Here is a 26018-nt window from a genome sequence, read left to right on the forward strand (position 1 = left end):
TGTTTTATGGTAGAGTGGCTGTGTTGACTGCTTTGCTTTGTCAGCACCTGTGAGTGCTTCACAAAGTGCTGTTACCTCAGCCTCAGGCGAGACAACATTTCAGGCTGACGGCTGATCACAGTGAGTGACGAGTACTGTGGCAGGAACACAAGTGCCTCAGGCACTAAGTGTAATCCTTCAGTTTTTTTAAACCAATAGTTTGATTTAGCTTGACCAGTAACAGTTACCTTTACTCAAAGTGGTTTTGTGCTGTGGAAATTACAGTCCGCTCTGTTGAGAAGAACGGAAGTCTTTTTAAATGGTGACCTTTTTTTAAGGAATACAATATTTGAGAATGTGGAAGACATTTAATTGAATTGTTCTCCATTGTGTTTAAAAAATGCATAGATTTCATTTCATTTGTTGGAAATCTATCTGTGGCAGGGTGTGGCTTGGGGCTCAGCTGCAAGGGAGGCTGAGACACACCGGAGCTCCGTCAGCCAATTACGTCTCCCCTATAAAGAAATGTACCGGGACCTGAGTTGGGGTTGTGCGTGTGGCTGGCAGCTGAAAAGCTGCGACCGTGTATTAAAGGCACGAACAGCTAAATAAAAGGGGTCAAAACGTGCGAACTGTGTGGTCGGGTTCGTCACTCTGTCTCACTATCCAAGTTAGTTAATTGTAATCCATCTTTGGGTGAGAACAACTTGTCACACACAAGTTTTTTACAACTTGGAAAGCTCAAGGAACCTTACTAAGCACTGATATATTACAACAAATTGTTCAATAGCTACACTATATGTAAAAAAAACATAGGACCACACTGTTGAATCTTTGAATTTGGGTGTTTTCAGTCCCGAACACACGCGTGTATAAAATCACAGCACCTAACCATGCAGTCTGCTTTTACAAACATTTGTGTCCACTTGATTCAACCACAGTGCTGTAACTGAATGCCATCTTTGTAACAAGTCTGCTTGTATTCCACGATCAGCTGGAAGTGGCATTACTGCAAGGTGAAGACCCAGAGCAGCTCAGTCATGAAGTGGCAGACCACGTAAATTTACAGAGCAGGGTTGGCGAGTGCTGAGGCTGGGAAACGTTTGCCAACACTCTGCTGACTGATTATGGTATCTCCATCAGCACAAAAACTGTGTGCTGTGAACTTCACGGCATTTCAATGGCCACATAAAACTCATTTAACAATCGGACTTCCATTTTGGCTAAATGTCCAAATTATTGCTTGGATTTAGGGTTCTTTTTCCAAGGTTATCATTATGCAGCAATATTGTTAACATTTGTTGAATTTATCCTCTAAGTCATAAAAATGATTGGGTCTGTTTAATTCCACTCAATTCTTAGCAACAAACATGATTTGCTGCAATTTGCTTCAACCTGCGCCATACGTGGATGTAGAGTTAATCTTTAAAACCGTCTGTGACCTCTTGCCAAACTCTGTTGTGACCTCTATATCTCCCCTCTTACAGGACATCTTTTTTCACCTGCACTTCCAGGTATTACAAAATGAAAAAGAATGATGTGCTTTTGCACTGCATGTATATAAGTCATGTGTCCCACATGTACTGTTTATAAAGGCGCATGTCATGCAATGCAGTTTGCTGTGTGTAGTATTTTCAACCAAAATCTAATCTCAGACTCTACTTACTTTGGTGCGTGCACTAGTTCTGCTCCTGTGTTATTTTTAGCCGAATGCCTTTTTCTTTTTTTTTTTCAATTTCCATTTCAAGTCTGATAAATCACACGGTTGCTGCATTCTTGTGAAACATAGGCAGACGCAGCACTATTAACCGTGAAAAAGACCGCTTATTTTCTTGTCCTGCAGTTTCCTTTCATGCTCTCTGTGAGGGCTTTTTGTCCTTTTTTTGCCACAATGTACAGTGGAAGCCTGTGGGCTGTCAGTATGTATTTACGTGAATGCCAGCAAGACAAATTCTCCCATTTTGCTTCATAATGAAAGTGTTTGTATGAAAAAGAGCCCATTGGCTCATTTTCTCTGCCAGCGGCTCGCTGTTTTTCTGTTAATGCATTGTGCTGCTCTGTAATGCATGCACATTTTACCGTGAACTATTCAGCCATTATAGGCAGCACAGAAAAAAAGTCTTAAGAATGACATGAAAATGATAAGAATTACATCACAAAGGAAAGGCGCTACAGTCAAATCATTCTTTGTCACGGTTTCTAACATAAATTCATATGCAAGATTTAGGTGTTAGAAATAGTTCAGGTTTCACAACAAATCACGTGTCATGATGGATTTACCTGTTTAAGAGAGTTAGTTGTGGACTATTAATTTGCTGTCATGAGTGAAAAGGATGCTTAGTTAATGTAAGCCTCGATCACAGCTCCTAGTGGTCAGCTTCATAGTAAATTGAAACTACTTGAAAAGCATAGGCAGCAAGATTTTTATTAGTAATGATCTAGTTTATATTGTTAGCAGCTTGTTAGCCAACGTAAACATTGCTTTTCATGCATTTTCAGTCTAGTCCTTGTACCTTTTTCAGAAGAATGTTTAATATCATCATCATCATTATTATTATTATTGTGATCTATGAGCCATTCAAGTATAAAAAGGCACCCAACTCAAGGATGATCCAGTGTTGTCTAAACATTAAATTTGCTGAATTAATTACTTGCAGCCTCTATCAAAAACATTTTATATGTTCCAGTCTCTTCAGCTAAATCTACAAAAATGCCAAAGATAACACATCTTGAAAGGCTTTGTCCCCAAGTTGATTTCTTATAAGTTAGAACAGGGCTGCCCAATCCCAGTCCTCAAGAGCTACTATCCTGCAGCTTTTAGATGCATCCCTACTCCAACACAGCTGAATCAAATGGTTTGATTACCTCTTCAGCATGCCATCATGTTTGGCAAAGGCCTGATAACAAGCCATTCATTTGATTCGGGTGTGTGGGAACAAGGATGCATCTAAAAGCTGCAGGACGGTAGCTCTCGAGGACCGGGATTGGGCACCCCTGAGTTAGAAACTCAGCATTGTGTGTAGTGTGTCCCTAAAAATTCTGAGGAAGAAAGTTTTTAGTGTTATAATGCATTAGTAGTGCTACATTAATGTGGGTCAGCATTGAGGGCCTCTGCTCTCTCCCTTGCTTGTTGAAGTTATTTGGGTTAGTGTGTTTTTTTGGCTGATATCCTGTCTCACTTGTGCAATGATGTCAGTAGAGAGACCAACTAGGAGTCTCAGAATATTGTGTTTTTATTATTATCTCATATTATTAATAGGTACATTTAGCATCCACTGAGCAACATTGACATTTTTTAATCAGTAGCCACCTTGACTAAAAATTGGCAGTTATGCGCCAAATCAACTCGAGCTGCATCGTGTCCTACACAGTAATTTGTCTCATTGTTTTCCCAAACTGGTTGCCTTACTTTCATTTTGACAGTACATTTATGTTCATAAGTTCCCAGCTTTACCTCTGACAGCTGCTACTGCTCAGCATCACTGCATGTTACTTTAACCCCCTCCCCCAGCCAGCATCCACCTGTAGGCTCTGGGGCTGTATTTATTCATCACTTCCCAATTGCCCCATGTGTTGTATTTGTTGTACTCTGCTGCAACCATTTCAACACATCTACGCACAGAATGTTGTTTACTCAGCAATATCTATTTACATGTACACAAGTGAGCACAGCTGTGTTCTTGTGAATGAAACATAGGAATAATATTATTAATAATAATAATGATGAGTAATAATTATTTGTAATTTAACAGTTTAATTGTAACAGTCCAAAGTTTGAGGAAAGAAAAAACTACACCCTTTTTTAAAAAAACAACCCAAAGATAACAAATTAAGCCTTTCGAGATGGGATGTGAATTTGGTAAATGGACAGGTAAAGCACTTTTTTCTGTTGAGGATGTGACAAGTTGTTCATATAGCATCGTTCAGACATGAACTTATACTCTGATGGATGCAGGGAGGAACTCTGTACCTTTTTCTGTATCTTGCCCACGGATACTTCAGCATACAAACTGGAGAAGCCAGGGATTGATTCACCGACCTTCCGATCGGTAGCCGACCCAGTCTTCCGCCTGAGCCGCAGGATGTTTCGTGGGTTTACATGTATTTTTGTGTAAATATGAAATTAGAATCTTCAAATGTATTAGCTGTAGTTGTTAAAAGGTAATAGGTAACATTACAGCATAAGCGTAGGAAGTATACAGGTAATATTAAAGCGCACTGATGTAGAATGTGAGGTAGAAAAGATAGGAACACACTGCAGGGATTATGACGAACAAGTGAAATTGATCAACAGCCAACAAAATACAGTATATTATACAGTGAGTTACACAATCAATGCTAGTGTACATATGCTGCAGCAATTTCCCTGAAGAATATATACTTTAAAATACTCATTTTAGCTAAAAATTAAGGCTCATTTTCTGTGGTTGTGCAACACCAACTTTAAAAATGTGTAGAAAAAGAAAAGAAGCCTTAGAAACTGAAGCCGTACAGTAAGTTTTACAATAGCTGCAGCAGCAGTTTTGCTCGAGGGAAGCTGATGATTGGGTTTCAGAATAAATTGGATGTCGTGTTGATATTCCTCCCGTATTGACATCAGCACAGCATTGTCTCAGGCTTTTCTACACCGCTGCACAAAGAAGTGAGCGCCTGAGTTTCTCTCCGTTCTAACAGAGAATGAAAGGAAGATTTTCACATAGCTGGAGGCCTGAGGGTTAAAAGCCATTTCAAAGTCTGCTTTTTATTCGTAATGGTTTCTTCAAAGGGCCGGGTCGATCACGACGTGTGACTACTGTAAGTGATGTGCCCCTGTTGTGTGACCCTTTTCTCTTTGAAATATTTGATTTTATTTTTAGAGCAATAGAGCAGGAAGCACCTGACCTCCAAAACTGTGTTTGCTCTCACTGAGAAAGGTGTGGCCGTCATTACTGAAATGACCTCTGCTGACATGGCTGTATTTTTAGGTAGACTTACAAACTTTTATATGAATCTGTTTTTAGTTAATAATTACATTTTCCAAAGAAACTGCAGCTTTTACTATCTTTATTTATTGGAATATTTCTTATGACCATGTTTTAAAAAAATGACAAAGACGCACAAACACGAGGGCTCAGAGGGCTCAAGAAGTGTTCGTTCATCTTAATCCTTGTTTTTCTAGTTTTTTCCATGAGATGAAAGAATCAAATGGAAGTCAGAGATAGGACGGAAGGCTTCAGTTTAAAAGACCAAAAGAGGAAATTCAATTCAATTCAATTCAATTTTATTTATATAGCGCCAAATCACAACATAAGTCGCCTCAAGGCGCTTCATAGATACAGAGAAAAACCCAACAAAGATCTATCTAACAATACTGATTGGGAAACATGGGACGGACTATTAACATGGTTTGATCCAGATGTGTGAGATGCATCTTCAGCATTTCTGTGTTTGTTTGGTTATGGACGGCTCTTCTCTACCCTTTTTCTTCTTTTGAACTGGAACAATTTACAATGACTGTTCACTTCTGCCATTTAAACACTGATTTTCACGACTATCAGGGTGTACGGATCTCTGAGTGTTGCATGCGGTCGACCGCAGATGATGGTGTGAATAAATATCAGATTACTGGGAATTTCCCTAGGAATAATGTCTGGTTGACTAGTACATACAGACAGCAGGTTCCCTAAGCCTTCGCTTTTTCACAAGACAAAAATGTGCAAAATTTTCAGTGATTCCTGTGTGGTCAGGGCACACCGGATGGCTCTGGGTTTTGCGCTGTGTTTACATGAATTAGTGAAATGGAGACAAAATGTCATCTTTTTGTTTACATGAAGACAAATAATGTATTTTACTAGGAAGGGTTTTGCTGCTGTGCTAGAAGTGTAAGTGAGGCTCCCCACAGTTGTTGTCAAACAGGTGCTTAAATGCTACCATGATCTTTTCATAATCCTAAGTAGCTTCACTTTTAATTAAGAGTACAATTGGCATGAAGAAAGTGTCAGTGGTTTGAAAAATATTGGAATTATGACTGTAGTAGGTGAAAGTCCTGTTACTTAATCCATGGCTCTGACCTCCTAAAGCAAACTGTGCTGCTTTGCAATGAAAGCACAGTGATTCAGTAGACAACATTTTGTGAAAATCTGATGAACTGCTGTGAGCCTTGAGCAGGGAAACTGCATGGGCAGTGGTAACATACAGCTGCCTGGGGTCTGATTGTGTTTGTGTAGCTCATAAAGTATCAGCTGACATAGATGACAAGACCGGTTAAAGTGTAATGACTGTGATTTTGGCAATAATTGACTTCTCATTTTTTCAGGATGGACCAAATTTGCACGGCTAACACGTGCACTCACCAACAACCGCAACACCCTACAGCAACTGGCGCCTATTGGCAAACCTGAAGTCAGCCATAAACAGTCCAGACTGGCGGAGGTGAGCACATACGTTATATGAAGAACATTTTTGTAGTTTTTTTTTTGCAGGTACTTATCCTAGGTCCGATGAAAAAGTTACTCAGTGCCACCTATAAAAAAAAAAAAGAGACCCAAACCAATTTTGGCACATCGCCCCTTCAAGGTAATCATCTCGTAGATTTGGGTTTTGCATAATGGCTCATCACTGGTGATAAGAACCAGACCACAGATTATGACCCAAAGATGTACAAGTGCAACAGGACTTCATGGAGTGATCTAAAGTTGTGTTTGAGACATTGTAACTGGCCAAGAAGGGGACATGTGCTCATCTATTTATTACTTTGTTATTTTCAGGATGTCCTGATGTAGGAGACAGACATATGTCTATGTCTTTATAATGTTGGGCTTAAGACTTTCCTGTTTGGCAAAGCTTGTAGCTAGGGCTGGATCAGGTGACACTGAACCTACCCTTAGTTATGCTGCAAGGCTGTTGGTGGCTATTAATTATGAGCTATTATTAATCTCTGGCTCTCTTCCACAGCATGTCTTTTATCCTGTCTTCCTTCCCTCACCCCAATCGCTCGCGGCAGATCGTTGCCCCCCGAGCCTGCTTCTGTCGGAGGTTTCTTCCTGTTAAAAGGGAGGTTTTCCTTCCCACTGTTGCCAAAGTGCTTGCTCATACAGGGGTAGGCAATCTTAGTCCACGAGGGCCGGTGTCCCTGCAGGTTTTAGATGTGTCCTCGAACCAACACAGCTGATTTAAATGGCTAAATTAGACTGAGATTGCCCACCCCTGTCATAGGGGGTTGCCTGATTTTTGAGGGTGCTCTGTATTATTGTAGTATCTTTACAATATTAAGCACCTTGAGGAAACTGTTGTTATGATTTGAGTATTAGCTTGCTCAACTTTGAGGTTTAAAAAGCTTTTTTCCCCACCTAAATTGTACTTATGCCATGTGTGCACAAGGTTTCACTAGATACAAATAGTTTTTTATCTGGCTGAAGTTGGTAACACAAGCTGAACTGCTCACACAGATAGATAATTTGCTGGTTACCTAGTAATAGCAGCTAGCTGGCTAATCCTAGCTTGATAAAAAAAAAGAAATTGTATTATTGTAAATTTAAGTGCGTTTTCTGTTTGCCTGCTAACCTTTAAGCAGTGCAAAACCTTCTATTAATTGTTCCATTTAAGCAGCAGCTTAGTTCTTCAACTTAAACTGAAAATCATTCCCATTTCTTCATTCTGCAAACAACATAGTCGCTAACTAGCTACCCTGTCACACCAGAAGGAGTCTTCTGTATAAACACACACACTGTAAATTTGCCACCCTTGAAATATTTCTGCATCAAAAAAATCCCCGTATAAAAGATGTATAGCCTCCTTCTGACCATATTCCCAAAGCTCACTAAAAGAGAACATCAACTTTTACAGTCAAAAACATGCATATGCAGTCACAGGCTTCACCTTTTCCTAAACACGCACACCACCCTCCCCTTAACTGCTGTTGTTGGAAGTAACACATTCCCTGCTGCTCCTCTGAACTGTGGGCACCATTCAGGACAGGTGGAGAGACAGAATAGGGTGGTGCGAGCACTCCAAATGATTGTGCTATAAAGTTAGAAAATGGATTGCAGGGTGGAAAGAAGATGGTTCATTTTCCCAGTTTTCATCAACCTGTTTTATTCATGAATGTTTGAGGAAGGTGTGATGCCTTTAATCAGAGTTTGTTTGTGTTTAGTGCATGATGCAAGAAGTTGTGAGGGTTTCTGGGAAGGTGTTACCGACTCAGGTGTCCTAAAGGTGAAACAGAGGTGAACTGAGAAAGGTGGAGAAAAAGAACTACAAAGAGAGGGAAGAGAAAGGAGTGGAAGTAGCAACTTAAGAGGGAAAGAATGGCATGAGAGAAGGAGATGTGGGAGAATGTAAGAGCAGTAATGTTTAGGAGAGAAGTAGGAAGGAAGGACTGGAAAAAGAAATAAGTTAGACCTGGTATAACAAGCTAATGCACTCTCTTAGCCGTTTTCCTGGCCTGGTGCTGGATGGGTTACAGGGTAATGTGTTGAGGGTGCTCAGCAGACACTGCAGGTGAGCCATCTGCTCTGCAGTCTGAAAGGCACAGCTGGCGTCTGTCAAGGATGCTGTTGAGTGTCTCACGTCTAAGCAGGGATGTGTGCGAGTGTTTTTTTTTCTTCTCCTCACAATGCTTCTGTGGGTTAATTGGCAACCTCGTTTCTGAGCTGTGGTGCAGCTCTTGACCAGTTTGACTGACAGCTTTGATGAAGAGAATTAGAAGTGACTGAGCTCTGATGTTATGAAGCTTGCTGTTAAACCTCAGCTCTGTCAATCCATCGTTTTATTTAGCATCAAACTGAATCCCAGTGTGAGGACAGTTTGGGCTAACTGAGGCCACGCTGTCCCAACTGTTTTGTCAGGAGAAAATGATGATGACATGCAGTATCAGTAGTTTAGGGTTATTACTTGTAGTCATCGCAAATACAATAATACCAGAACCAGAAGAGCTGTATTGGTAGTAACTATAAAAACAGCAATTTTACTATTAGAGCTGTATTACTACTAAATATGTATATTTAACAGGCTTCTTTCACCGAATACAGAAACCTGTTAATGTGTTATGTTTGCGGCGGCAGAATATATTACAGCTCTGTAGCTGACACAAATAGACTATTATTTTGTATAAATAATGAGTCGAATGGTTAATGTGTGATCTGCATGTGGAGCTGCTGGATTTAATGGAGTCTGTTCTGTAGAGGTGGCTGAGCTTGGCAAGGGTGATCATCACCACGCTAGGAAATAGACTACGTATTCTTTTAAAAAAATGTTTTTAATTTAATTTTTTGGTCATCTATTCTTTCCCCCCTCTCTCCTTTTCTTCTTGCCAATTTCAGTCCCCCTTCTGTGTCTTCCCCACGTCAAGCCAAAATGTATTCATAATACATTTCTGTCACCAACAGCCTTACAGAAGAACAGACGTGATGAATACAGATTAAAACTGAGAGGAAAAACTTTTCCTTCACAGTGCTGAGCACCATGGGCTGATGATCGTTAGACTTAATAAACAAAAACAAAACAAGGACTGTTTTTGTTGAGCTTTCTTTCATCTATTTCACTAATTTAATTTCCCCCTTTCTCTCGTTTCCTTTCTGGAAACCGTGCATGTAGTTAGTAAAAAACAGAAACGTGCAACCGTCTTTCTTGGACTGCTGTTACAAACATCGCTGACAGTTAGAAATTCGCTTGACAGGACAAACTTTTCTCTAATGAACTAATAAATCGGACTCACGCTGGAGAAAGAACCAGGGGAATTTTAGCTTTCTTTGGAATTCTTGCATATATAAAATTTTCTGCTAATTCAAATCAGTATTAAAGGAAACCTGCAGCATCATGCTTTCCTTTAGTTCATTTCAATGCCACAATGTTGATATGAAACTGGTTTCCCAATGTTTCCAGTGTCTTTCACTTCATGCAAAAGCAGGTCCAGCAGTACAGTTAGTATGGCTCACCCGGCTGCTCTTAGCAGGATTCCAGGAATTGGCTAATGAAGTGAAAATGGGCTTTTAGGGAGGGATTTCTTAAACAGACAACAGATAAAAATGACTTGTTTCTGATAGACAATCAACTAAGAGCCCAGAGATAGAAATAAAAACAAAACAAAAGCTTACCCTTATGCATTCTCAGAGTTTAAAAAAAGAGCTGGAAATGCATAAAATGCATAAACAAAACTGGCAGTTCAATATTTACAAGTTTTTAACACACAAAGATGCCGAAGAGCTGGAAAATCACTTATTAATTCATGTTATTAGTAAAATGTACACTTACATATACAAAAGCCACAGATGTCTAAAGCATTAACCTGTTTTTTACCCATACTGTACATTTACTGTTGTATTTTGTTTAGACTAAGGGTGCTTTTGATGAAGAACTGAAGTCTAATCATATTGCTGTTTCCATCTGCAAAACCACCTCCAGGTTTTGCAGCTAAACTCTGACATCCTCCCGCAGTACAAGCAGGAAGCCCCCAAGACACCACCTCACATAATACTTCACTACTGCACCTTCAAGACCACTTGGGACTGGGTCATCCTCATCCTCACCTTCTACACGGCCATCATGGTGCCCTACAATGTCTCTTTTAAGACCAAGCAGAACAACATTGTTTGGCTGGTGCTAGACAGCGTAGTCGACGTCATCTTCCTGGTGGATATCGTTCTCAACTTCCACACCACCTTCGTGGGGCCCGGTGGAGAGGTGATCTCTGACCCCAAACTCATTCGGATGAACTATCTGAAGACTTGGTTCGTCATTGACCTGCTGTCGTGCCTGCCCTATGACATCATCAATGCCTTTGAGAATGTGGATGAGGTAAGTTTGGGCATTTCTACTGTTGTTAGAGGTGCAATTACCTAGAATTCTCACAAACCTAAATCTCAATTCAGCCCTGAAAGTGGCCGACAACATTAAAACCACCGGTCTAAATATTGTGTAGCTGCCTCTTGTGCTTCCAAAGCTGCTCTGATCCATCAAGGTATGTTCTCCATTAGACCTGTTACGGTGACGTTGTTGTACTAATTACCAAGATGCTAGCAGCATATCCTTTAAGCCATGCAGAGTCATGTTGAGGTGGCATTTGGAAGCCAAAGCAACATCTTGAACCTCAAACCTTTTTTTAAAGTGTGGCAGTACGCATTGTTCTGCTGAATGGGGCTGAAGATACAGTTGACTTTACGAGGTGCACTTGTCCTGCAGTGTTGCTTTGGTTTTGGTACATGTCAGTGTAACATTCGCATTAATGCCAGGACCAAACATTTCCCTCTTGTCAAAGGTGCTCAGGCCCTTTTGCTCATTTTCTTCCCTCCTCCTACTCAACACATCCATTTCAAAATGTAATAGATCTGTTTCTTCCTAATATATTTCACCCCTTTACAGGTGCCATGGTAACAAGATGATTTATATAATTATTCACTTTACCTGTCAGTGCTTTTAATGTTGTGGCTGAATTGTGCACCTCTCAAATAACCTTTTTGACTATTCGTCAAATTTTTTGCCTTCTTTAGACTTCAGGGTTAAAAATCGTTACTGAAGTACAAGATGCAGTGAATGAACAGAAGCTTTTGAGCTTTTTTAAAATAAACAATGCCTAAGTGCTCAAACTTTATAGTTCTTCTAGGATTGTCTCGCTATCTTTTGTCTATTCATGCAGTCCTCGTCTCAATGCGTGATCTTGAGATGACGGGTTCGTATGAGAGTGGGCTTCTTCTTTTTGTGGCTGAAATGAGTAAACATTTAAAAGGGACTAATATGTTTCCTGGTACTGTTCTGTCTGTAGTCAGTCTGTCAGTTTGAGCCAGATGTGTAACAGATTATTTTCAGATGATTCAGAAGATGACTGATGATTGTTTTTTGATTCACCACATGGGCTTTAGTGGCTCCGTAATTCATTTACATCTAAATGAAAGGGATGTCATTACACAGCAAAAATCAGGCTTCGTGTTATACTTCCAAGATTACTGTAAGTTCTCTCGAGATGATGACTCATCAAGCCATTATGTCAGTCGTTTCCCACAGTTTGCTGATTGGTTGAGTTTAAAGCTCGGGGGCACAGATGAGTCACAGTGAATGTTTGTGACCCCATTTACACCTGCTATTAACAGGCAGTCTGTGTCTGCACGTCTTATCAGGACAAGGTAAGAAGGCATTTAATTCAGGTGTAAATGCAAATGTAAAATGTGATGACATTGGCCAAACCAGGTCTGGAGATGGTCACAGCTTGAGCTGTAATTGGATCTTGTAATGTAATTGAATTCTGTCCAGTGTGGTCACTATTTAAAGAAATAAAAACATCAAAACATTTGATGAAATCAAACATATGTTGGAAAGCCAAGAATTATGATTAATACCAAATGCAGCTGCAGGTTATATGTTGAAATCAGATGTACATGGGGTCATGTACTAATATGAAGGGGACGAATATGAAGCAAAATCTAAGCTCATCTTGCTTCTGTGATGCTATTAGGTTGTATTTTGGCAGATTTAAAATCTTTTTAGGTTAAAGGGATGCACAGAGGAGGAAAGATTTTGAATATTGGAGACAGGATTTGCTCTTCCTCTTCCCAGAAGAAAGTGAGTGTCTGCTCTAGGGCATAATGACTGAACATGAGTTGCATGGATTTTTAAACATGCTAAAAGGTACTGCCATCAGATTTTCAGAGTGGTGGAGAACTCCTATGTCCCAGCTTTTCCTCACAAGGAGGTTAGAGAAAATACTGTTGTACTGATGTTCTCCTGCACATTAGAGAGTTTGATTTCTGGTTAAGGTTTCATAATGAGATCGAGCTCATTCGGAGTATTTTTCACGCCCACTTACCTCCATCAGATATCGTGCAGTTATATCAATATGGCCTCAAGTCCATTAAAGGTGATTTTCCACTTGATTTCCCAGCAGTTAATTATATTTCAGCCCGAGTGTACGGAGTAATCAATTGAACGTAGAATGAAAAGAACAACTAATATCTACTGAAGTTTTACTCGTGTAATTCTTCGTTTTTTATGTGTTTCAACATTTAATTATTTATGTTTGATTTTTGCTCTTGTTGTGACACGTGCTTCTGAGCTTGTGAAAAAACAAAGTGCGACTTGTGTTTTTTGCATTCAGTGTATACATGCATACATGTGTGTCTGCCAAGCTGGGCTTTAATCACATGAGTGCTCAGATGCCAGGAATAACAATAATAATACCAGCATTTAAACTACCAGCAGCTGAATTTTAATCATCTATTAATTTTTCATTTCACACCTCTCTTGGCATTTTGTTCTTGTTAACATTTGGACTGACACAACATGCTGAAATGCTCACACATTCTAGTGGCTTTTTTTGGTAACTATTCTTAACAGCTCTTAAAGGCACAACAAAGTTATCTTTCTGTGTTTTCTAACTTAAATGTGCACCTACGAATCAGAACCAGAATACTTTATTAATCCCAGAGGAAATTATGTGGTTACAGCTGCTCAAAGACAGTAAGGACAGAAGTACCAACAGTATTAAATAATACAGTCACTGTCACAAATAGCTCTAATGCATAAAAATATCTCCAAAATCATACACAGAAGAGATAAAAAAATATCACACTGACAGGTATTTTCATTTTCAGGATGTACAGATGTTGTTAATTAACTTTTTTTGTATTTTTATATTTTATAATTCTTTAAAAATCCCAGTGTTTTAGAGAGATCATTTGTTCTGAAAGAAACAAATAGATATTTACTAAACAGTTTGTCATATACATAGATCTGTACTGTATGTACTCTATCTTCTGGAAATCTGAATGAAACTTTGCATGAACAATGTCACACATACTGCAGTTATCTAGATTTATACGTTTAAAAAAATTATTCTAAATGGCAATTCTTTGGCTTTTTGACATGTTACATTCATTTCTCCGCAAATGCGATGTTACCTTCTCTGTTTGCGTTTCTTTCACGTGTCAGATTCAACATATGTTACAGATTTCCCCTTACATTTGTTATATTTAGTAATTTATCCTTACTTACGCAGTTTAAAAATAAACTAATTTCACTGTCACAACAAGTCGAGGATTACTTGTTTACATTCTTGCCCAACTGCTTGGCTCAGCTGGTTGTTGTGTTTGTGGCATTGCAAAGATACGTTGCCAACAGAGGAGTTGCAGAGTGCCCTCTGGTGAACAAATGAGCAATAGCAACAATCATAAGTGTTGAGTAGAAAGTTTAAAATGTTTATTTAGCTGCCGTCACAAATGATGATACCAATATATAATTGCAAATACCTAATACTAGCTGATATATTGGTAGCACCCATAGATCAGTTGGACCAGTCAGATATTGTAATATTACGTTTTTGGTAAAGGTAAGAAAAAAAGTTAAATGAATCGATTCATGTTTTATAGTTTCTGTTTCAGTTCAACTCATTACTTGCAGTATTACATTATGACCTGTTAACAGTGAACAGCATATTAATGACATGTGCATAAATATGCAGTAAACACTGAGTGAAAACGGTTACAGGGTTTTCAAACTATTTCCTTTTTCTATTTCAGCTGAAACATGGCGTGAGGGTTGAATTACTGGTAATTAATTCATGGCCCAGTGTCACAGCCAGCCTTAAACCTCCCCCTCAGCATGTTTTTGTGGTTGTTTGCATTGGCTGGCTGACTGTGTCCACTGTCAGAGTGAATGATGTATTATATTGTGGATCATTCAGTAAGTGTCTGGAGCTGTGCTGCGTGTTAGTTCAGGTGTCTCTTGTCCTCCGGCCTCTCACCGCCGGTCGCTGATGGATTCGATGAGATCCCTGCTAGGTGGAGTTTTGTGTTGCTGCCTTTCAAATAGTAGACAACAGTGAACTGGGAGAGGAAGTGGAGTGTGGGGGAGACAGGCAGAGAGGAAATCAATGGCACGTAAATTTCCAGAGGACACAGTCAAAGCCTCTCTGCCCCTCTTTGCCTAATTGACATTTTTGCTGCTGCTTTTCTGTATTAGCAGGCTAGAAGAATGGATGCATGCTGACTGAGGACGGTGTTTGGGCGGCTTAAGGTGTAATGTGAAAGGAGAAAGGCAGAAATTATTTTAGCCTCATTTCATCCTCGTGTTGATGCATTCTATGGCTGAAGCAGGCGGGGAGTATTTTTAGTTGTATTTTAACGCAGGTTTCAAATGTTGTCAAGCCATGCCAAAGCATGGTGAGATGTAGGTGCTGCCAACACATCCTTACACATACTTGCTTACACACAAACGCATGACTTTTAGGGCTGTCATAAGAGCTCTCATAAGAGCCTTAAAAGTCATAACCAGCCATATATATATATATATGTATATATGTATATATATGTATATGTATATATATATGTATATGCAGAAGATACCAGAGTTTGGAGAACTTTTCTTTTCTGTCTGAATAACAACATAGTATAGCCATATGGCAATGTTCAGTATTTTTCATAATAACAAGGCTCGTTAGTCCCAATTATATTGTTTTTGACAATCAGTGACAGTACTTTGAGCCACAACACTGCTTAACATTGTGGCTAATCAAAACTAGAGATGCAGTTCCTCTATTGCTCATCTTTCAATGATTGACTTTGACTTTGAAGCATTTTAAGTGTCAGAAAATAAACCTAATGTCCTCAGAGAGCTGCTTTGCCTGGCCAGCTATCCCATACTCAGAGATAATCACTTTACAACGATGCAAAACAGAGAAAACTTGTGAAAATGTTTTCCATTTTTAGGGTATTTGAGGGAAAGTGAAAAAGACAAAGTCATTACAGCAGTGAAAACAAGAAAAGAATTAAATTCTATCTACCTAATTAACATAATTGTTTCAGCACATGAAACAACGAGAAAGTATTTTCTGAACAATTCAGAAAAATAAAAATAAATTAACCCTAAAGCATATAAAGTAAAGCATTACAAATCAGTCCAGTTTTGCACTGCTGTTTCCTGAGTCTGCTTTAAAAAAGTGCACACAGCTACATTCATCTTGCACACTGGTGAGGTGTTCTGGTCATAAACTAGGAGTAGCAATTAAAGGTTGTTATTTGTCATCAGTTAAAAACTAGCATTTTGTAGGAATGTGATTAATGGTTTTTAATCTTTGCTTGTTTGTATATGCCCATCACATTCACCCAGAGCTTAATGTGACAGTTTGTTTTGACAACGTCACATAGGAAGAAGTTGATAGAAGATAGAGTTCTGTGCAAAAGTCCTGAGCTCTACCTCACTTCTTTATATTTGACAAACATACATGGAAAAACAGTATTTAAGGCAACAACAAGTTTGAGTTTGTAGAATTTGAACAAGCCTTAAAGTCAGTATTTGGTTTGACCACCTTTATTCTTCATCACAGTCTGAGCTGTCTTAGGCAAGCTTTCTTCTAGGTATAGATCATCAGGTATTTTTGTATTGTCATAATTTCATCAATTTTGACAAAATCCCATCATCACATTAAATTCAACTCCAAACCATGACAGAGCCCACAGGTAACACCAGTATGTCTTGAATAACTGAGCTTCTCACTCCAGCCACCCTTTAGAGGAAACTCATTTCCACTGCTAGTGTCCGTGACCTCATTGTTTTGGTCATTACCCAGAGTTCATGACCAAAGTTGAGGTTAGGAACGTAGATTCACTTGTAAATCGACAACATCGCTTTTATGCTCAGCTCTTTCTTTACCACAACAGATTGGTAACTATCACTCTCCCTTCACTCTTGAACAAGAAGATACTTAATTTTGTCCACCTGGTATAGTAACTAGTCCCAGAGGTCTAATCCCGGAGCACTCCCTCATTGAAAACCATGATCTTGAACTGGGAAGTACTGATTGTCATTCCTGCTGTTTTACACATCAGTGCGAGCTGGAGTTCACAACCAAGCCAAGAGAACAACATCATCTGCAAAAAGCAAAGATGAAATCTGGAAGTCAACAAAGTACAGACTCTCTATCATCCTGTCCAAATGATCTAATATGTAATTGTGAAAGATCCACGACAGACCCACAGGCATTTTCATGCTTTTCAACATAAACTTTTATTTACGGCTGCTGTTTCACAGAGACGGCTTCAGTTTTTCAGCTCACAGCCGAGCACACACCAACAATAACAGTGACGGGACCTAGTTCAGTTGATTTATGCCGGCGTGGTGTGATTGTGGATGCAGCTCAGGTGCGTCCGTCTCCCTCGCAGCTGCACCACAGACCACATAACCTCATCGCCCTGCTGAGGCATGCAGGGATGTCTTAGTTCAGGGGGCTGCCCGCGTATCCAGTGGCGGTGGTGACGAGTTAGGTCCGGGGGCCACCTGCGTAGCAACCGGCGGACCTCACGGCGCGCTGGCCTCTGGCGTGGACGCTGTTGGACCAGCCGACATGGCTTTGGCTGTGCAGGTCCCTCACTCACACTGACCTCTAGCTCCATTTGAGCAGGACTCTCCGGCCCTCTGTCCATGCCCTCTGTCTGCACAGCAGGTCCCTCTGGCTCCTCGACCTCCGTCTCTGGCTGAGTAGGTGAGTGAGTCGGTGGACGTGGAGGTAACATTTTAGTTATATATACAGTAATACAACTAAAACTAGAAAAATTTGCATTTCCTGCGAAAATGCTGTGTGGATGCCTTAACGCTGAAGATATCTGCTGAAAAAAGCTGAAAAAGTTGGAAAAAAAAAAAAAAATGCCTTGCAGGATTAGAACCTGGCCCTCCTGGTCAAAGGGCAGCTATTTAGCTCACTGAGCCAAACACTTTCTCACAAAGAAACGGTGGAGAGATTGACAATTGTGCTAGCAGAATTTGGGCAAAAAAAAGGTGGTGAAAATTCTGCTGAAAAGAATTCAATCAGCAGAATTTCTGCTGAAAAGAGTTTTTTTCTGAAAACAGCAGAAAAAACTGAAAATTTTGCTGAAAAGAGCTGAATGAGCAGAAATCTGCTGAAAAGAGGTTTTTGCTGAAAAAGAGCTGAAAAAGTTTGGATTTGTGCTGAAAAGGGGTTAAAAAAACTGAAAATTTTGCTGAAAAGGGGTGAAAAAGATGAAATTTGTGTTGAAAAGAGTTTAAAAAAAGTTTAACTGTTAAGTGAAAGAAATGTTGCCATAAGCTGGATTTGAACCCAGGCCTCCCAGTCTGAGAACGGATGCTTATCTCACTGAGCTAAAACACAGCTCAGCCCATCATGCAAAATCAGTGACCACATTGATAATGTGTTCCATTCATTTCAATGGTCAAAAGTCATAACACACATCAGCAGAAATAGCAGAATTTTTTAAAGTTTAAACATAGCATTTCTGCTAAAACTTAGTATTTATACTAAATAATATTTTTTTCCTGCCAAATCATAGCATTTGTGCTGGAACACAGAAAGTTCCACCAAATCATACAATTTGTACTAAAACATTATTTATGATTTAGCAGAAACATTGGGACTTGGTAGAAATACTATGATTTACATGAAATACTTTGACTTAGCAGAAGTACTACAATCTAGGAAAAAAGTACTAAAGCATAGCAGAAATTCTATCATTGAGCAGAATTACTAGGATTTAGAAGAAATACTAAGATTTGGCACAAACACTGATGTGGCTCAAGAACCTTTATTGTGCAGTTATACTATGATTTGGAAGAAATACTATACTTTGGCACAAATACTATGATTTGGAAGAAATACTATGTTTTAGCACAAATACTATGATTTGGCTCAAATACTATAACTATCCTCGGTCAGAAGGAGAGGCTGACATCCAGGGATTAGATTACCACAGGTGGAGTTTATTGCGGTCAGATGGATGGTACAGGGAGGTATGGCATACAGTAGGAGGATGTGGAGAGGTGATATGGTGTGGTTTCTATGATTAAGAACATGGTATGCATTACAACATGCATACAGATTAAAGATTAAGAAAACTGGTAACAAATTCCTCCACTACAAATCAGTCTGATGCCACTTTTTACAGTGTTCCCGTTTACTAAGGCACTACCCAAAAGGCGCCACAAGAGGGCACTCCAACACAAGAGATGACCTATTTACACTGATGCACTTAGTAAACAGCCCCTACTTAGCCACTACATAACACAGTGATATTACAGTATGACTGAGTAGTAATACTATAACATAACAGATTTCCTAAAAAAAACTATGAAATTGCATTAATTCTATGACTTGGCAGAGATACTACGTTTTAGCACAAATACTATAACAACGCAGTAATACTATGACTTAGTAGTAATACTATAACATAACAGTTCAATGTTCTTGCACAAATACCACAATATGGCAGAAATACTATGTTTTGGCACAAATACTGTGATTTGGTATAAATACTACGATTTGGCACACATACTATATTCCGCAGATACTCTATAACATAACAGATATTCTACGACTTAGTAGTAATACTATAACATAACAGAATTATTAATAGGGCACAAATACCACGATTTGGCAAAAATACTATGATTGGGTACAAATACTATGATTTGGCAATAATACTGCATTTTAACACAACTACTGAGATTTGATTGAAATACTATGATTTTGAAGAAATACTATTACTCCATACAAATACGATACTTTGGGACAAATACTATGTTTTGGTTCCAATACTATGATGTGCAACAAATACTATGATTTGGCACAAGTTCTATGATTTAGTACAAATACTATGATTTGGCAGAAATACTATGACTTAGTAGTAATACTATAAAATAACAGATTTCCTAAAAAAAACTATGAAATTGCATTAATTCTATGACTTGGCAGAGATACTACGTTTTCGCACAAATAGTATAACAACGCAGAAATACTATGACTGAGTAGTAATACTATAACATAACAGTTCAATGTTCTTGCACAAATACCACAATATGGCAGAAATACTATGTTTTAGCACAAATACTGTGATTTGGTATAAATACTACGATTTGGCACACATACTATATTCCGCAGATACTCTATAACATAACAGATATTCTACGACTTAGTAGTAATACTATAACATAACAGAATTATTAATTGGGCACAAATACCACGATTTGGCAAAAATACTATGATTGGGTACAAATACTATGAATTGGCAATAATACTGCGTTTTAACAACAACTACTGAGATTTGATTGAAATACCATGATTTAGAAGAAATACTGTGACTCCATACAAATACGATGCTTTGGCACAAATACTATGATTTGGCACAAGTACTATCATTTAGTACAAATACTATGATTGGGCAGAAGTACTATGTTTCAGTACAAATACAATGTTTTGGCAGGAATACTCTGATTTAGCAGAAATACTATATTTTAACATAAATACTGTCTTTTGGCAGAAAATCCTGCTAAAAAGGACTATTTCTGCTTTTTAGCAGAAATACTGTAATTTGGCATAAATACTATAATTTGGGATAAATACTATGATTTGGCACATATAATATATTCAGCACATATATTATAAAATAACAGAAATATTATGATTTGGCCTCAAAACCATGATTTTGCACAAATACCATGATTTTGCAAAAATACTATGAATTGGCAGAAATACTATGATTTAGCAGAAGTACTAAGATGTAGTAGAAGTACTTTGCTTTAGCAGAAATACTATGATTGAGGAGTAATACCTAAACATAGGAGAAATATTGATACACAGACACACATACACAGACAGTAAAGGGAACAGGAGCTGTGGAGAGTCTGGGCTTGGTATATGTAGGTCAGTTAAATTAGCTGCACCTGCTGTAGTCAGCCCTTACACACACAGAGACAGAGAGAGGTGTGAGTTTTCTTCAGTGTATTTCTGACATTCAGGATTCCCCTCGAACAAATGGCCATAATTTCCTAACCGTAGAGGCTAGAACGGTCATTCAGGCATCGTTTTATTCAGAAGAGATGGGGGAATCTTCAGGTCTTCATAATTCAGAGATAAAACATAAATTATTAAAGATATATGACTTGTAATACACTGTAACTGAGTAGAGGCGAAGCAAAAACTGCCTTGACTTGCTCTCAAACAACCTTTGGTAACTCTAAATCTATATGGAGCATCAAAATCATTCTTTCACCGTAAGAAACAGCAGGTTTTGGTGAACAGTCATGGAAATTTTCAGGGCTCTGTGGAAATCCATCAAAAAGATATGACGAGAGAAAAAAGTGGTTCATTTCCAGAGATTGAAATCTGATGAAATCTGAGCGAGGGACAAATTTCCTACCCTCAAACAAGTCCAACTCATTTCAGAACGGTAATAGGTGAGAAAGAAATTCTTGAATTGTGAGCGTCAGGAGTGTCTGAAGATATACGGGGACAAGCCTCATGTCTTAACTTTGCCTCGTTAAGGAGATATGACAATTTGAAAATGCCTCTCATCAGAGAAATCCAGCGGTGATTTTGAACAAACTCTCCATTGAGTTTATATGGAGAGTTTTCTGACTTTGTATTACTCTGAGGAGATTTGCAAAATATCTATAAGTCCCACAACAATGATAGTGACATTTTCTGAAAGCCAGCAAAAATACCTACGTTTTGATGTATAATTTGTGGGGCTTGAGTGGAAATTGAGCGAGTAGCAAGAAGTTGTTTGGACATGCAGAGAAAATTCAAACAGTTTCACTGTCCCCTCTGAGTTAATTGCATAGCAACCATAGCAACGCATGTATTTTCTGAAAAATCACAATTTTGCAACTGAAGACTTAAAGAGAGATAAGATGAAAACGGTAGAAGATCTGAAAAAGCTGAATCACACAGGAATAGCCCAATCATTTGAGAACGTTTTAAAGTTTGAATGGAGTTTCTAGGTGAAAGTATGAGGAAGTAGTTAAGTTTCAAAGACAAGAAAGTTTTAGCAGAATTGTGGAAGTTTCCCATTCATTTCAATGGGACAAATTAAAGGAAAAAAGTGTAATATTTTAAAAAGTATAATAGTAATAAACACCAAAAGTCATAGCCGGCATTAGCAGAAAGAGCAGAACAGTTTAGAGTTTGAACGGTGAAAATAGCACAAAAATTGTGGAAGTAGATCCACGGCGAAAAGTGTACGGAAACACCCGGAATAATAAAGAATAAAGAGAAACAGGAACTCAATAGTGTGGATGCCTATTAAGGCATCCACACAATGAACAGAATCCATGACAACCCCCCAGAGTACTGATGGCAATATGCGCCAAGCTCTTGCTTTGGTTGTACAGTGACTGAGTGGCCTGTGATTCTGAAGAATCCTCCACAGGATACCCCAAGACAAGTGGTTAAATGGCTTTTTCATAGTTTGTTTTTCAGTTCGTGATCTGACAGCTGGTGGTGTTTATCCTTTTCGAATCCAGTGGTTAGTGGTGCCACTTCCAAAGATCTCTGCAGTTAAGTCTTTGAGTGAAATGTTTTTTTCACAGGATAGTGAGTGTGTTAGAAAGGACAAGAGCAAAACCCTGAAGTTGTACAAAACTTTCCACTCTCCTCTTCTGTTCGTTCTAGTTGGCATTTTGGAGATAGAGGTTATAGATAGCTCAAAAATAGCAACACCCACACACACAAGATGCATGGAGGTCAGCAATAACATGAACAGAGCAAGTGAAGTAGTCGGGCTATTACTGTAAAATCACAGCAGCAGAAAAAATGATGTAACGCTCGCATAAGGAGTGGTGCTGACTCTCCCTCAGGTTGCAGCAGGGTTGGTGTTGGATGAGGATTTGTGCGTGTGTGCTGAAGTGGGTCTTTGATACGCAAGTGTGGGAGTCAGGCACGGAGGAACCCCCCACGGGCCCGAAGCCACCTGCTGTCACAGAGGAGCCCGGAAGGCCATTGGGAGTTCACAGTGTGCATCTGCAGGCGCTGCGGCTGCTCAAAAAGGTCTAATCCACCCTGACCTTTCTGCGTGCCGTGCATGTTGCCACAGCCATGGCTGGCCAAGCTGACAGGGCCGGGAGGAAGCTGTGTGCCATGCAGCTAGGGGTGGGGATATTAAAACTGCGTGTGAACACAGAGACTGTAAGGCTGAAGGAAGATAACAGAAAGTGGGAAATGAATGCGCTTGCAGCAAATGAGTTATTATTGAAAGAACTGTATGGAGCAGTAGAGAAGTGATCAAAGATCAGTGTTTAGATGTGGGAGATTCTATGTATGAGCAGTGTTGGGCAAGTTACTTTGAAAAAGTAATTAGTTATAGTTACCAGCTACTTCTTCAAAAAAAGTAATCGAGTTAGTAACTGAGTTACAATATTATAAAAGTAACTAATTACTAGGAAAGCGTTACTTTAAAAGAATGTTTAACCCTCTGGGGTCCAGGATATAACTGCCTGTTTTACTTTTGATTTTACCTCTACATTTCACCTTGGCTCGTTTGGCCTCACATGTCTGAATTTACTGTTACTTTTTCATTTTGACATACCGTGTTAACACAATTGATCTAAAATCAGACAAAAACATAAAATCAGAGTAGAAAAAAGTTCTTTTTTTTACTGTAACAACCACAACAATGTTTAATGGATCATTTTCATAACTTGAAATGCAAATATAAATTGTAAATTTTAAAAACTTGTGCACAAGTTTTGCAAACAACAAAGTTATTTGCAGCTATTTACCTAAAAATTATAACGATTTCAAACTATTTACAGAACAATCAGGTGTTCTGCATCAAATGCAGATGCCACAAAGATTAAATGCACCACTTTGCATTTAATTTCTGGCTTATTATTAATCTCCGTTGTCCTGTCTCCCTTCCCTCATCCCCAACCAGTCGTGGCAGATGGTCGCTTCTCCCTGAGCCTGGTCCTGCCAGAGTTTCTTCCTGTTAATTAGGAGGTTTTCCTTCCTGCTGTTGCCAAGTGCTTGCTTATAGCGGGTTGTCTGATGGTTGGGTTTCAATATGAGATGCCTTTAGGGAGCTGTCAAGGCACTTTATATCACTTTATGCCACTGTTGTCACCTCTAGAGCTGATGATATTTGTGCTTTATAGATACAGTTGAACTGGATTCTATTAAATTAATTCAAATTTTGCTGTTTAAAGTTCAAATGTCATTTTTTATCCATAATTCAGTAGTTCATACGTTAATTGTAAATTTAGTTTTACACATTTTAGTTCGCAGATTATAATCACAAGTTAACATAGATAATCAACAGGTCAAAGTTCCACTTCACTTGGATATCATAGCATTGTTTTCATTTGCCATTCTTGAAAACCAGACAGTAGTATAAGAAAAAAAACATATCTATTTTGATTCGATCCTGAGCACACTTGCTGCACAGTGTACAGCCCAAGCTTTGCTCTAGATAACGATTGAATGGTGAGGTTATAACATTGTTCTGTCTAAACTATCTTATGTTAATATTTAATACAGTGTATTACAGTATATCATACTCTGAGTTGTGGAAAAGCCATTCAGTCATCCTCTCAGTTGTCATCACAAGTGTGAGAGATGTGAAAATTAATGATAGCTGTAAGCTATCACCCACTTGGCAATATAAACTACACAAGTGTAAACAAGTCTGTGTCAAAATGGCTGCGAAGCTTTGAAGAAAACATGACTTTAACACTGATAACATTACATAAAAACTCCTTATCAGGCCTGTAATTGTGTTAGGAATTGGAAAAATGGAGGGATTCTCCAGAGATTTCATAACCTGTTTCTTATTTAAGGTTGAAAGTGTTTATTTGATCAGTTGTCTGTCAGCAAGACTGCAATAAAAACTACAACAACAGTTTTTTTTGACAGTTTGTGTAAAGTTAGGTCATGAGCACATGAAGAACTCATTAAAGATTTGGATCGCATTAATAGTGCATGATCAGAGCCCGTCCCGTTCTTTCTGTTTTGCATTGTGTGAATTCAGCACGGAACGGAGAGAGCAGACCTTTAGATATGCGATGGCAGGAAAAGTACAGATGGTTCAAAAACTGCATTTCTCCATTTATAGGTTTAATACATTTTGGCACAGCAGTGAAAAAAATATGTGAAAAATGATTTGCTTCTCATTTATTTTGGAAAGCATAAAATTCCATCAGCGGCTCGCTGACTCATTCTGTTCAACACCGACCGGCCATCTTCTCTCAACCTCAGTGGAATAGCCAAAAGAAAGTATGTGTATGTGAGTTATGGTGGCCCTCAGTTAACTGTTAAATAGCTCACCTCAGTCTTTTCCTGTTGTCACCACTGGTTTGACGAAAGAAAACTGTTGATGTGTTGCACTCTCTGCATTATCTGTTGGTGACTGTGTTTTAGATTGACCCCTACTGTATGAGCAGAAATGTAACAGGTACTAGCTGTGGGAAAATTTGTAGTGCAAGTTAATGCATTATATAAAATGAACAGAAATCACATTTTACTAGCTATAGCATGCCTGGTTAGCAGGGTTAACCTCTGACATAGTTTCTGACCAAAATGATGTACAACACTGAGCCATTTTGAAACAGATGCAAAACAAAACTGGTGATGATGATGCCCTCTAATTATTTGTTCTAATTTTTTGCTAATTTGTTTTGGTGTTGTGTCTCCTCACTTTCTATATCTGAAGATATGAATTGTATAGGCACGGTGGTTAGCACTGTTGCCGCACAGCAAGAAGGTCCTGAGTTCAATTCCAACATCAGGCTGGGGTCTTTCTGTGTGGAGTTTGCATGTTCTTCCCGTGTTTGCGTGGGTTCTCTCCGGGTACTCCGGCTTCCTCCCACCATCCAAAGACATGCAGCTTGAGGGGATAGGTTAATTGAATAACCCAAATTGTCACTAGGTGTGAATGTGCAAATGAATGTGAGTGCGAATGGTTGTTTGTCCCTGTGTGTTAGACTGGCGACCTGTCCAGGGTGTACCCGCCTCTCGCCCTATGACAGCTGGGATAGGCTCCAGCGCCCCCCGCGACCCTGAAAAGGATAAGCGGAAGTGAATGGATGGATGGATGAATTGTATATGTTGTTATTGGAGCTATTTTGGGGTACTAGGATATGGGAAAGATATTTACTTTCACATTTTCTCTCATGTTTTAATGTTAAATCAAACATTATATGGGATCAAAACCCATATAAAAATAATTTTTTCATTCTTTTTTGGCTGCTTGGAGAGGATTTTGCGTTTTGGTTCCTGTTTTGCATGAAGGGACAATTGAAAACACAGTCGAATCATGAGATTTTACAACAATTTT

General features: G+C 38.9%; 1 protein-coding gene across 1 annotated transcript in view; it reads left to right on the plus strand.

Moving 5' to 3' along the window:
- Positions 1-26018, plus strand: part of kcnh5b (potassium voltage-gated channel, subfamily H (eag-related), member 5b) — a 194467-nt gene that overhangs the window by 21312 nt on the left and 147137 nt on the right. Inside the window, exons 5-6 of the mRNA XM_004554683.4 lie at positions 6275-6390; positions 10360-10752. Coding sequence (XP_004554740.3) covers positions 6275-6390; positions 10360-10752 — 509 coding nt within the window. The remainder of the gene's footprint in view (positions 1-6274; positions 6391-10359; positions 10753-26018) is intronic.

This window comes from Maylandia zebra, linkage group LG19, assembly GCF_041146795.1.
Source record: "Maylandia zebra isolate NMK-2024a linkage group LG19, Mzebra_GT3a, whole genome shotgun sequence".
Classification (NCBI taxonomy): domain Eukaryota; kingdom Metazoa; phylum Chordata; class Actinopteri; order Cichliformes; family Cichlidae; genus Maylandia; species Maylandia zebra.